Genomic DNA, 14,515 nt, shown 5'->3' with positions numbered 1-14,515 from the left:
TTATATTATGGAAATTTTATGATCTTTCACAATTTAAGTAGCTTATATGAGCCTTTGATTCTTCATTCATAAATTAGGAATAATTATATAAACCTCACTTCCAGGCACAATGGTTGGCATATAAGAGATATTAATATTACAAAGTCCATTATTCCAGGGAAAGGCTTTCTTGCGCCCCGTTCTCCTTTCTGCAAACTGAAAACAATAAGTGACCTTTTAACAAGTTGCATTTGAAGATTTATGATTAATTTCATATAACTATGTTTATATAACCTTATTACAATGATGACAAATATAAAAGGGAATTACTCAAAATCTCACCATCCTAGAAAATCAATTGATTTTATTTGCCAGCTTTGCTTCCCACTTTTTGTCCATGTTACAAAGCCATAGCATCACACACATAACTTTTTGTGTTGTTATAATGTATATAATATTTGTAATTTTTAATGGCTGTGAAATATTTAATTGATCGAATTCTTTTAATTTGCTTGACAATCCCCATATTGACATTTTTTAAAAAAGATTTTATTTATTTATTTGAGAGAGAGACAGTGAGAGAGAGCATGAGCGAGGAGAAGGTCAGAGGGAGAAGCAGACTCCCCGTGGAGCTGGGAGCCCGATGCGGGACTCGATCCCAGCACTCCAGGATCATGACCTGAGCCAAAGGCAGTCATCCAATCAACTGAGCCACCCAGGCGTCCCCCCATATTGACATTTTTCTTGAAAGGCAGAGTGATTCAGTGAAGAGAATGAAAACTTTCGAAACAGAAACATCCTAGGATTTGAAATCCTAGGTCAGCTTCTTAGGAAGTGAACTTGGGCAAGTTATTTAACCTTTCTGAAACTGTTTAACTGTTTTAAAGAAGGTGGGATTCTAATAGGGATTATGTCTTATTCTGCATTTACAGGTGATTTATATAAAGTTCCTAACCAAAATCTGGATACTCAATAAAAACCCTCTTAGTATTTGGTTATCATAAATATGTAGTGTTATGATATCTTTCACACATAAATCTCATTTAATCTTTTGTGTTATTTTCTTAGGATAAAGTCTCATGAATGGTAATTCTTGGGGCAAAGATTATGAGCATTTTTATGGCATTTATAAATACATCTCAACTGCTTTCCAGAAGATTACCTTCAATTACAAAGCTACTAGCAATGGATCGCATCATACATTGCATCAGATTCACTTCACGGTCACTATAGGTATATTATTCTGGGAAATTTTTTGCGAGCTGGGAATGAGCCAGAGGGCTTTAATTTTTTTCTTGCAGTTTGAACATTTTTCCTTTTTGAAAAACAAGACTGGTCTGTAGGAGAGACAGTTCAGGGCCACGTGGGCTGCGTAAAGCTCTCGTGGACTACATCTCCCAAGGTGCCCCGCGCGCGCGCCGACAGGAAGTGGCTGGAGCATCTCCCGCCTCCACGCCGAGGCGAAGAGGTTCTATCCGGGGCCTTGGCGCTTCTCTTTCCTTTCGCGCCGGTTGCCGCTGCGGAGCGCGGCGGGTCCATGTGCGCAGTGAGCGGCGCTATTCCTGGCCCAGTAGCACCCGAGCCCCGGGTTTGAACGAGTCCGCGCTGCGATGGACCCCAACACCATTATCGAGGCCCTGAGGGGCACCATGGACCCAGCCCTGCGTGAGGCCGCGGAGCGCCAGCTCAATGAAGTAAGGACGCCGGGCGGGCGGCTGACTGTGGCAGGCCGAGCCCTCTGGGCCTGGCCAGAGGCGCGGACGGCGTCGCTGAGGGGCCCAACTGGAGGGGTGGGGCGGGGACCTGACTGCGAGTGCCACGCCAGGGCGCCTCAGGCTGCTGCGGTGGTGGTGGCGGCTAAGGCAGCCTTTGCGTCGGATCCTGAGCTGGGCCTCTGGCTGCGGTCAAGGCATGAGGAGCCGGCTGAGGCGAGGCGGGCGTGACGGGCTGGACACATGGCTGGCTTGGGTGGCCGGCCGCCCTCTGGCTCATTCCCAGCTCGTTCCTCGCGCCCAGGAGGGGGCGAAACTCATTGGGAGGTTTTTCAGACATTTCCGGGAGCAGTCTCGCTGGCGCTGGGGTCGGAGGGGCTCCTGGGAACGCAGAGCCGGTCCTTTGGGGGTTTCGCCTGTCAGCTTGTCACTTCAGTGGGCTGATCCGTGATCTGCACAACTTTCTTCTCTGCGACTGAGCGGCCAGGGAAAGCTTTGAGAGGCAAGCCCCCGCCTCTTGGGCAGGGCTAGGGTAGTGCGGGCTACCTATATCAGTCTGATTCACTGTTCTACTCTGCTAATGCCTCAGTCGGGGAGGCAGGGCGATGTAGTAGAAAGTGTCAGGTGAAGTGCACCCTTCTAGGTAGAGCTGAACCACTAATTTTCTTGACTGACCTTGGACAAGTCACTTAACCTCTTGATGCTGAATTTCTCCCATTCATAAAATTAGGCCACAGGGTTGCTGTTACGGTCAAAGTGAGACAGTGTAAAGCAGGGTGACTTGAAACGTGCCAAGCTCCTTATCAGCTTGCGGAGGATTGGTTCCCTTTTCCCCCTTTATTTTCGGGGGACCACCCTTTGGAAAACAGCCGTAATATGTGGGGTATATTATTGTACTATCTTCAGTTTCATTGTTTGTTTCTAAATTTCTGCAACTTTTTATATTTCAATGAGTATTTTAAAGGCATCTTAAAAGGACCCCTGTAATTTCCTATGCCAGTTAATAATTGTCTTTTGGTATCCCACTGAGTCTGCAAGCTTTAGTGAAGTTCAGTGTACATTTATTTTTAAATGGAGAAAGAAGCCCCTCTTTAAGGTAGAAATTCAGTTATTTTAATGCTCCTCTTATCTAGTAGGAAACTCACTTAAAAACATTATTTGTATTGACTTTACAGAAGCCACAGGAGTTATTCCTAATTGGACATCTGAAATGTACAGTGCTCTTTTTAGAGATCTCTGCCCTCAAGGAACTTATATTTTAAGACTACCCACAGAGTTTAGACAAATTAAGTGTAAAGTTGTTTTAAAATAAAAAGTTAAGTCTTATATATACATAAATGTGACTGTCATTAGCTCAACCAAGAGTGATAATTCAAAAAATTTTTTTAAAGATTTTATGATTAAGTAACCTGCACCCAACATGGGGCTCCAACTTACAACTCCAGGTTGGTGAGTCCCATGCTCCACCCACTGAGCCAGCCAGGCCCCAGGCCTCACCCCCCATACTCAATTTTTTAGGCTCAAAGTCACCTTGGGAGGAGTTTAGATTTCTTTTATATAAAATAATGTGCTGAAACAAATTGCTCTTTTGAACCATTATGAAAATATGGAGGGAGTTATGGATCACTTTTTATTTTGATTTGTGATACAGGTTAAGATGAACATTATTTTGTTCATGAAGTATTTATAGATGTAAGTTAAGGCACCCTAAAAGTTTAGTTACAGTGATTTCTACCATGATTTTATTATTCTGACTAAACATGCTGTGTGTAATAATTTTAAAAATTATTTGAAAAAAGAGTTGGTTCCCTTGTAGAAAAATCTGAAATTCATTCATTCCTCAAGCAGGTATTGAATGTCTAGTTATATGCACTGATATCTTGTAATTGAGACCTGGAATAAATACTTAACAAGCTGATCTTTAGAAGATGAATAATCAAAATAGTATTCATAGCATTTTTTTGCTTAACTCTTAAGCTTCTGTTAGGGTTTTGGAATACTCTGGAATAGTGAACACTGCTTTTCTGTCAAAGAAAATTTTGTGGTCTAGCCTGTATTTCTGTGATTGTTAGCTGTTTACATTTTGCAAATTTCTTTCAATTATTCCACCTTAACTTATTAGTAATTAGTAATTTTCCTAAGGTAACTTTTATTTTTTTTTTTAATTTATTTATTTATTTGACAGACAGATCACAAGTAGGCAGAGAGGCAGGCAGAGAGAGAGGAAGGGAAGCAGGCTCCCTGCAGAGCAGACAGCCCGATGCGGGGCTCAATCCCAGGACCCTGGGATCACGACCTGAGCCGAAGGCTTTAACCCACTGAGCCACCCAGGCGCCCCGGTAACTTTTCTTTTAATTAGAATATCCTCAGCTCTAGTCCTCATTCTGTTTTAATGAAGTGCTTCCATTTGAACACTTAACTTGCTTTGACTTATTTTGTGGCAGAACCTTGATTTAAGAAATAGATCCCAGATAAGTGTTGAAGAAGCTTGACTGAAGTAAGAATGAGGAAGTAACATTTTTATTTCCTTCAGGCTCTTCTCGCTTTGTATAAGACAGGATGAAGCAATCATTCCATACTGTTTTTATTCGATTGAAATTATATTTTGGTTAACTTAGTTAAAAGAAAAAGATTACTGAATTTGAGTAAATCTCTTCAGCTAAGTGAAGTAATCACTAGCTGTAAAAATTATAAATGTTATCAAAGTATTCTAGTGCAGATAGTTAAAAACAAAGTGCTCTGCTCTTGCCTCACAGTGATTGCACTTAACTGTTCCATCTGTTTGGATCCGCTTTTAGTCAGTGATCTCCCAGACTTGATCTATCATCATTTAACTTCCTTCATATCACTGAGGAGTTCCCCTGACTACAACACGCTAGACACTCTACATCTCTCTTCATTTATTTTTCTCTGTAGCACTAGTTTATCATACATATTTTATTCTCACTAGTATAATTTTAGAGTTTTAAGAGATGAGGAATTTTTGTCTTGTTACTGTAATTCTTTGATTTGTCAGTATTAAGCCTTACTTAATTATAGCAGATAATAATATAGGCTTTAGTGCTGTTATACCACCTCCCAAATCAAGGATTTTTAGATTATTTATATATTTTTTAATATTACATATAGATAAAATTAAGAAAGTTCTATTAGACTGCTGGAGACCACAGTAAGAACTCTCTTTTTGGCAGATATTTTTTAGATAAATTTTAGTATTAGGGCACCTGGGTGGCTCATTCCGTTGAGTGTCTGCCTTCAGTTCCAGTCATGGTCCCAGGGTCCTGGATCCAGCCTTGAATTGGGCTCCCTGCTCAGCAGGGAGGAGCCTGCTTCTCCCTCTCACTCTGCCTGCTGCTCCTCCTACTTTGCCTCTTCTTAAGAAATAAAATCTTTTTTTAAAAAAGCTGAATTTTAATATTCCCCACTGACTTACTACTCTGTAGCATAGCACGAATTTTGATCCTTTTTTTCCCTAATGCTGTTAACATTTTTTGATCGCGTTGTCATTTCCCAATTTGAAATATCTTCATGTAATAAGCTTTGCCTCAAACACTGGAGAAAACCAATAAGAAGTACAAGCTTTCTTGGAAATAAAATTGAAAAACGCTTCGTTATTTGATTTTTCTTTTTTTTTTAAACTATGAAGCATTCTGTACTAGCTGGGGGATGTTAGGAAAGTTATTTAACTTCTAAGCATCATTTTCCTTATGTACAAAATAAAAATAGTAATAGTATATGTGTCATAGTGTCATGTAGGTTAAGTGAGATGCATGTAAAAAATTCAGCAAAGTATTTGGCACCTACTAAGTTCTCTCCAGATTATTTGAATCACGCGTAAGTGCCCATTGATTAACCCATCTACCATGCCATACATTTTATTTCCTATCTCAGTCTAACTGTAGTAGTTGTATATTTCTGTGGAAAACAATCAGCACTAATGGAGAAAGAACATAAGTGCTTATTTAAACAGTGAGATCATTAGTAAGTAGCTTATTGTAACTTGAAAATTGGCAGAATTATAAGCACAATGCCTGGCACACTATGGACTCTCAGTAAATATTTGTTGTATGCAAAGAGAAGTAAGAACTTGTATAATATTAGAAATGTCTTTCAGTCTTTAGAGTTGTGTACAGGAATCTCATTTGTCACTTAAATTATATACTTTGAGATTAATTGACTTCTGTATATCTTGAAGTACAGTTTTAAAAATTTGGTTTTTGGGGCGCCTGGGTGGCTTAGTTAAGTGTCTGCCTTGGGCTTGTGTCATGATCCCAGAATCCTGACTGCTTAAGGCAGGGTTCTGGGATTGAACCCCACATGTGGCTCTCTGCTCAGCAAGAGAATCTGTTTCTCCCTTTCCCTCTGCTCCTGCCCCCGCTTGTGCTCTTTCTCTTGGTCACTATCTTCCTTAAATAAATAAAATCTTCAAAAAAAAGTTTTTTGTTTGTTTGTTTTTTTTTTTTTTTTAAGGAAATCTGAAATCTATGGCATTTGGTATTCATTTATTCAACATTAATTGTTTATTATGTTTCCAGAGACTGCTACTTCCTACTCTCACTCAGAAATACTTGTTTCTTTCTAAGATGAAGTTAAGACATCTCTGAAGATTTTGGGAGATTATTATAACAGACATAGTCTCTTCATTCTTCCTGCTTTCACTACCCGTGTTCTCAGTGGAAACCTTCTATACAAACCTTTGCTTCTGCTGCCCACCCCTCCTGTTAAGCTCTTAGCACCTAAAACTAAAAGTTTTCCTATTCAGGGGGACCTGGGTGGCTCAGCGGTTAAGTATCTGCCTTCGGCTCAGGTCAGGATCCCGGGATCGAGTCCCGCATTGGGCTCCCTGCTCTGTGGGAAGCCAGCTTTTCCCTCTCCCATTCCCCCTGCTTGTGTTCCCTCTCTCTCTCTCTGTCAAATAAATAAAATCTAAAAAAAAGGGGGGGTTTCCTATTCACAAATCTCATTAATCCCATCTTTTTTTTTTTTTTTTTTTTAAGATTTTATTTATTTGACAGAGATCACAAGTAGGCAGAGAGGCAGGCAGAGAGAGAGAGGGAAGCAGGCTCCCCGCCTAGCAGAGAGCCCGATGTGGGGCTCTATCCCAGGACCCTGAGATCATGACCCGAGCTGAAGGCAGAGGCTTTAACCCACTGAGCCACCCAGCTGCCCGCCCCTCATTAATCCCATCTTAAATGCTATCTTTTCCTACTCTGACCTTCTGTGATACTTGTAAGCTGAAAGTTCATACCTTTTTAACACCTAGTTTTATGTGTTCCTTAAATTTTAACTATTTTTATTTGAACTAGATGATTGCTCTCTTTTCTACTCTAAAAGTTCATGGACTTTGAACTTATCTCTAATAGGAATAAAATCAGTAGATGAAGATTTTTTTTAATTAACTGAGAATGGACACTAATAACTAATTGTTTCTGATTATTTTCTTTTTTTTTTTTTTAATATTTTATTTATTTATTTTACAGAGATTACAAGTGGTCAGAGAGGCAGGCGGGGGGGTGGGGGAAGCAGGCTTCCCGCCGAGCAGAGAGCCCGATGTGGGGCTTGATCCCAGGACCCTGAGATCACGACCCGAGCCACAGGCAGAGGCTTAACCACTGAGCCACCCAGGCGCCCCGTTTCTGATTATTTTCAAATATTTTTAAAATATTTGCCTATCATGTGGCAGATTCTGTCTTTATGCCGGGGATCTGATACTGCATACAAGACAGAGTCCTCTTTCTCAACAAGTTTATATTTGAACTGACGTTTTAAATGTAATGTCAGGAGAGGGGCCTGGGTGGCTCAGTCAGTTAGGCGTCTGCCTACCACTCAAGTCATGAACCAAGGACCCTGGGATGGAGCCATCCCTCAGGCTCCCTGCTTAGCGGGGAGTCGGCTTCTTCTCTCCTCCGGCCCCTCTACCCTCATTTGTGTGTGCTCTCGCTCTCTCTTACTCGCAAATAAGATATTTTTAAAAAATATAATGTCAGGAAAAATTTTTTTGAAATATTTATTCTGAATAACAGTTCCCAATCTGGTTCTTCTTTTTTTAAAAAACTTAATTAAATTTGATTAATTTATTTATTTTTAAAGATTTTATTTATTTATTTGACAGAGAGAGACACAGCCAGAGGGAACACAAGCAGTGGGAATGGGAGAGGGAGAAGCAGGTTTTCCCGCTGAGCAGGGAGCCTTACGTGGGGCTCAATCCCAGAATCTTGGGATCATGACCTGAGCCAAAGACAGACCCTAAATGACTAAGCCACCCTGGTGCTCTCCCCCAACCCTCTTTTTTTTTTTTTTTTTTTTTTTTTTTTTTTTTTTTTTTTTTTAAATTTCAGAGAGGGAGGCAGAGAGAGGGCAGAGAGAGAAGGAGAGAGAATCTTAAGCCAACTGGTGCTCAGTGCAGAGCCTGACACAGGGTTCAATCTAATGACCCTGAGATCAGGACCTGATCTGAAACCAAGAGTCAGGGCACTTCACCGACTATACCACCCAGGTCCCCTTGGTTTATTTAATAGCAAATGTCTTTATGATAGGCACTGAGCTAAGTGGTTAATAGAAAGTATTCATGATTTCCTGCCTTTCTGGAGTTTCATAGTCAACACAGCCTTCACAAATGCATGTGGTTGGGACTTATAATAGAGCTGTGTGTAAGTTTTAGATGAGGAGATTCTTAAATTTGACTTTGCTTAAGGCAGCTTTGATCTCAGCATCAGTATTCCTTCCCCTCTTACACTTGCAGCAAGAAAAATGCTCTAAGTAGAATTAGGAGGCTTACCTAGGAGCCTTTTAAACCTTCAGTTCCTAAGCTTAATGTGCTATAAAATGGTTATGTAGGTAGAAAAGCTGCTCACATGCTTTATATGACAAAGTAAGTGGTCTTAGCTTTGCTAAGTTTCTTGATACTTTGCATTTACCTTTTAAATTCATAAACTACCTAAGTCACTTCTAGGATTTTCACAGATGATTACAATTACTACTGTAAGTGATACATTTACTTATAAGTGATAAAGTTGATTTTTCTTTTATTAAAGGACCTATGAAATGTTCAGTTAATAAAAATGTTAGGTCTGGAGAAGTGCAAAATGATGGCATTTTAATAGTACAATTTGGCATGTCTAGAAATTCAGCAAAATATTTATGAGAATATAATGTATATTTAACATTCCTTAATTAAGAATATCCCTAAGTAGATACTGTTTTGAACTTGGGAGAGGGAAAGTCCCTGGATACTTTGGCTGTTACACAGAAGTTATTCAGTGACATAGCATGTGAAAGATCTGAAAGAAAGATAATCACCGTATTAATATATTTATAAGAAAATTTCTTTTTCAGATACAGTAGATGTATATACTATTTTACTTATTGTTTGCTTCTGTCAGTGGCACATTAGTGATGAGTTTGATTTAAAGTGTGTTTTTTCTTTTGGTTACTAAAGTAATTTGCTTTTGTTTTTGTTTTTTAAAGATTATATTTATTTATTTATTTATTTATTTGTCAGAGAGAGCGAGGGAGTGCACAAGCAGGCATGGCAGGCAGAGGCAGAGAGAGAAGCAGGCTCCCCACTGAGCAAGGAGCCTGATGGGACTCAATCCCAGAACCCCGGGATCATAACCCAAGCCAAAGGCAGTGGCTTAACTGACTGAGCCACCCAGGCATCCCTGTTTTTTTTTTAACTAAAGTAATTTGTAATTAAGAAGTTATTTTAGGGGCGCCTGGGTGGCTCAGTGGGTTAAGCCTCTGCCTTCGGCTCGGGTCATGTCTCCGGGTCCTGGGATCGAGCCCCACATCGGGCTCTCTGCTCAGCAGGGAGCCTGCTTCCCTTCCTCTCTCCTCTGCCTGCCTCTCTGCCTACTTGTGATCTCTGTCTGTCAAATAAATAAATAAAATCTTTAAAAAAAAAAAAAGTTATTTTAAACTCCTTGGTTGAAAACATTTAAGTATTACCACTATTTAATGAAAAGCTGGAAGACATAATGAAAAGCCTCAAGCCTGGCCCTGATTCTACCACTGTGATGATTTAACCTCACTATGCCTAATATTTTATGTAGATAAAATTGGGATAGTATTGTCTTTGTCATATTATTTTTATTTTTTTTTTTAAGATTTATTTATTTGAGAGAGGCAGCACACTAGAGGTTGGGGGAGACAGAAGGAGAATCTTAAGCAGACTTTGTCAGCTCAATAATCACACTGAGATCACCATCTGAGCTGAAACCAAGAGGCAGATGCTTAACCAACTGCCCCACGAAGGCGCCCCTGTCTTTGTCAAATTCCTTAGTACAACAGAAAAGTTAGAAATCACTTTGCTCTTGAATTATCTGGTTATATTCATTGATGTACTTTGATGTCACAGTGCCCTTATGCCTCTGTTTTTCCTTATAAATAGTGTAAAGTACAGTAGTAATTGAAGCTCTCTTCGGTTGCATTCCAATGGAGAGAAATATTAAAAAGTTACTTCTTAAAGAGTAGCTATAAAAGATACTGACATTAGGTAATTACATTGAAAAATGTGGGTCCAGAGGGGAAACATTGGAGAAAAACATGACTTGAGTATTAAGTCGGATTTGAGGAGCTGGTAAACATCAGACAGAAAATGTATAGCAGGCAATAGGGAATATGGAATTGAAGGTTAGGAGGGAAATCAACAATGAAAAAGTTATTTTTCTCAGTAAATTAAGAGGAAGGGAGTATGATCTAGAGGTGTAGGATGGACTGGAGGGCTTCACTGTTGGCCATGCCCATTTTTGGAACTTGGAGAAGCAGGAAAAAGGAGAATTGTGCATAAAAGTAAGAGGAAGAAGGGCGCCTGGGTGGCTCAGTTCATTAAGCAACTGCCTTCAGCTCAGGTCATGATCCCAGGGTCCTGGGATCAAGCCCCACAAAAGACTCCCTGCTTAGCGGGTAGCCTGCTTTTCCCTCTCCCTCTGCTGCTCCCCCTGCATATGTGCTTTTGCTCTCGCTGTCAAGTAAATAAAGTATTTTTTAAAAAGTAGGAAACAAAAAAAGGAATTTTAAGTAAGAAGGTTGGTTGTGGGTAATTTAGTTTTCTTTTTACTTAAATGAATTTCATAGATTTTTCGACTAGTAAACATGAATTACTTATGTAATAAGTAAAAAGCTATTAGAAAAAGAAAGGGTTATTGATATTTCCAAATGAGGGGGGGTTAAAGCAGAATGAAGACTTTGGAGGGAAAGCTTTTAAAATATTGGTGACCATGGAGAAAGCAATTTTCTGAATACAGTGTTAGAATGCTGGAAAGGGAATGGGAATAAGACTATAGGTTAAAGGCATAGTAGGGTTAGGGGAAATTTGTTTATGTATGTGTATTTTTCATCTTTTTCTTTTGTAAAGTTAGACATATTTTGGGGAGTGGGGAAAGGCTGCCCAGGGAGTAGTTTTTCAGGCCTATTACTATGTGGTAATAGCTTTCTACCTGTCATGTTTTATAGTCATACACCCAGAATTACATCCTTGATACTGCTTTAAGACTTTATCTTCCAGGATGCCTGTGTAGCTCAGTCCTTAAGCATCTGCCTTTGGCTTGGTCATGATTCCAGGGTCCTGGGATCAAGCCCCACATCGAGCTTCCTGCTTAGGGGGAAGCCTGCTTCTCCCTCTTCCACTCACCCTGCTTGTATTTCTTCTCTCACTGTCTCTCTGTCAATTAAACAAATAAATAGAAATTTTTTAAAAAGACCTTATCTTCCTTAACTGATTGTGCAAAAAATTTTTTTAAAGATTATTTATTTATTTGAGAGAGCTGGAGCGAGAGACCACAAGCAGTGGGGAGTGGCAGAGGGAGAGAGAGAAGCACAGTTAAACCACCTAGCAGGGAGTCTGATGCGGGATGGGATCCCAGCACCCTGGGATCTTGACCTGAGCTGAAGGCAGACACTTAACCGACTGAGCCACCCAGGTGCAGCTGTGTAAAAATTTCAAAAAAAAGTACCAGTTACTAGATTGTGATGTGGTCACAATTTACCTATTTTTGTCTTTCATTGTTGTCTTTCATTCTCTTAATAATCTTTTTTTTTTAAGATTTTTATTTATTTATTTGACAGAGAGAGAGAGATTACAAGTATGCAGAGCAGCAGGCAGAGAGAGGGGGGAAGCAGGCTCCCTGCTGAGTAGAGAGCCCAATGCTGGGCCCGATCCCAGGACCCTGAGATCATGACCGAGCGGAAGGCAGAAGCTTAACCTACTGAGCCACCTAGGCGCTCCTCTTAATAATCTCTTTAATATAACCCATAGTTTGGGATGCCTGGGTGCCTCACCAGGCAGAGGGATAGGGCACGTTCCCTGCTGAGCAAGAAGCTGGGTGCAGGACACAATCCCAGGAACCTGGGGTCATGACCTGAGCTGAAGGCAGACCAACTGAGCCACCCATGCGTCCCCACAATCTAATTTTGGAATGTTTTCATTATCCCAGTAAGATCCCTCCTTCCAATTTATTTATTTATTTATTTATTTATTTTAAGATTTTATTTATTTGAGATAGAGTGAGAGTGAGAGCACGAGCGGGGGGGCGGGGGGTGGCAGAGGGAGAGGGAAAAACAGGCTCCCCACTGAACAGGGAGTCCAACTCAGGGCTTGATCCTAGGACCCTGGGATCTTGACCTGAGCTAAAGGCAGACACTTCACTGACAGAGGCATCCAGGCGCACTAATCCTTCCTTCCAGTTTAATCTTATATCCCAGGCCTAGGTGATTGCTAACCTACTTTCCCTCAGAATTTTAAGAATCTCATGTCTGATATTATTACTTTATGTCCATTTGTTACTTTGGGAGAATAGAAGGCATTAGGGATTCCAGCTAGATGGAAATTTGTATGGGTCAAGTAGATAGATGCGCCAGGTTGAATTTGCTTCTGTGATTTCTGCTGTCAGAAACATTCTTTCTTACCCCTTGGCCCAGCTCAGCTGTCTGAAAATAACTTTTCCTCAGTTGGACTTTTTAGATTTGTACTTGTGTATTTTTGAAGGCAGATGACTTTGAAGAGTAGTAAAATCAGTACTTATTTTCATAGTTCGGTTTTGTTGATTTTTTTTTTTTTTTTTAATAACTTACTGAATTCAACCCTTAATGTATCCAGTTCAGTGGTGGTGGTGGTTGTTGCTGTTCTTTAGGATTTTATTGGGGCACCTGTTAAGTTCAAGCCCTAGTTCGGGTCCTTGCTCAGCAGGGAGCCTGCTTCTCCCTCTGCCTGCCACTTCCTGCTTATGTTCTCTCTCTCCTGCTCTCTGTCAAATAAATAATTTATTTATATCTCAGGTATTTATTTGCAAGAGAGCATGAGAGCCTGGGTGCATAAGCTGGGGTAGGGGCAGAGGGAGAAGCAGAGTCCCTGCTGAACAGGGAGCCCAATGTGGGACTCAGTCCCAGAACCCTGGGATCGTGACCTAAGCCAAAGGCAGATGCTTAACTGACTGAGCCCCCTAGGCGCCCCAAATCAAAATTTATATAACATCTCTATTGGCTTAGAATGTTCCTTTGAGACACTTCCCATTTAATACCTTTCCTCCTTCAGGTTGCCATTATTCTGACTTCTGTTGTTCTGACTTCTGTTAACTATAAGACTAGATTTGCCTGTCTTTGAACTTCATATAAATAGGATCACCTGGTATGTAACCAAGTAGTCTAGCTTCTTAACATGTTTTTTGAGATCCATATTACTTGATTCCATAGGTAAACTTTTTTTTTAAGTTATTGTATAATATTTCATTGTATGACTTCTACTACAGTTTGTTTTTGCATTCACTTGTCAGTGGACAAGTATTGTGGACACAAGCACTTTTCTTGGATATGTATAAGTGAGATTGCTAGGTTATAAGGTAAGTGCATGTTTCAAAATGCCAGTTTTCCAATAAGGTTGTACTGTTTTATGCATCTACCAGCACTGTGTATGAGTTCGATATTTTTCACATCCTCACTAGTACTTTCATGTATTGCATACATTGTTTTCAGGTAGGACTGTCTGCTTGTACTGATTCTTTCGTAATTTGCCTGCATATGTTTGCTAATATTTTTTTTAAGATTTTATTTATTTGACAGAGAGAGAGGGATCACAAATAGGCAGAGAGGCAGGCAGAGAGAGAGGGAAGCAGGCTCCCTGCTGAGCAGAGAGCCCTATGTGGGGCTCGAACCCAGGAGCCTGAGATCATGACCCGAGCCCAAGGCAGAGGCTTAACCCACTGAACCACCCAGGCACCCCTATATTTGCTAATTTTTGTTTTGGAGTGATTTTAACTCTTCCTCAGATGTTGCAGATATTTTCTTTTTTTTTTTTTAAACACTATTTATATTGATGGGGGGTGGAACATCTATAATTCTTACTTTTTTTATCTACTTGAGACAAAAACTATTTTATGGTCTTCAGTCTTTGGTATCAAGCTTGGGTTTTTTTTCCACTAAGATGATAAAAATACTTACCGTTGAAACTAAAATGAATAAATAAATATATGGAGAGAGAGAGGGATTTTTTTTTTTAAGATTTTATTTATTTATTTGACAGAGGTCACAAGTAGGCAGAGAGGCAAGTAGTGGGGGTGGGGGGGAAGCAGGCTCCCTGCTGAGCAGAGAACCCGATGCGGGGCTTGATCCCAGGACCCTGGGATCATGACCTGAGCCAAAGGCAGAGGCTTTAACCCACTGAGCCACCCAGGTTCCCCTGTTTTTTTTTTTTTTGTTTGTTTGTTTGTTTAAAGATTTTATTTATTTATTTGACAGACAGAGATCACAAGTAGGCAGAGAGAGAGGAGGAAGTAGGCTCCCCATTGAGCAGAGAGCCCGATGCGGGGCTCGATCCCACGACCCTGAGATCA

At 40.4% G+C, this 14,515-nt stretch overlaps 1 protein-coding gene across 3 annotated transcripts in view; it reads left to right on the top strand.

The window, feature by feature from the left end:
- The first annotated feature begins 1,411 nt into the window (after positions 1-1,411).
- LOC111159420 (importin 7) overlaps positions 1,412-14,515 on the top strand; it is a 57,356-nt gene continuing 44,252 nt past the window's right edge. For 2 of the 3 annotated variants that reach the window (XR_002641415.1, XM_022521869.1), the window contains exon 1: positions 1,412-1,673. Coding sequence is in view for 2 of the 3 variants with exons in the window: in XM_022521869.1 (XP_022377577.1) it covers positions 1,590-1,673 (84 nt within the window). In the remaining variant the exon portion in view is untranslated. The remainder of the gene's footprint in view (positions 1,674-14,515) is intronic. The other variant, XM_022521871.1, reaches the window with a different exon arrangement.

Source organism: Enhydra lutris, unplaced genomic scaffold (genome assembly GCF_002288905.1).
Source record: "Enhydra lutris kenyoni isolate GAN:26980312 unplaced genomic scaffold, ASM228890v2 scaffoldscaffold68, whole genome shotgun sequence".
NCBI lineage: Eukaryota > Metazoa > Chordata > Mammalia > Carnivora > Mustelidae > Enhydra > Enhydra lutris.
The sequence above is the reverse complement of the archived record's forward strand: the minus strand, read 5'-3'. Positions and strand labels throughout refer to the sequence as shown.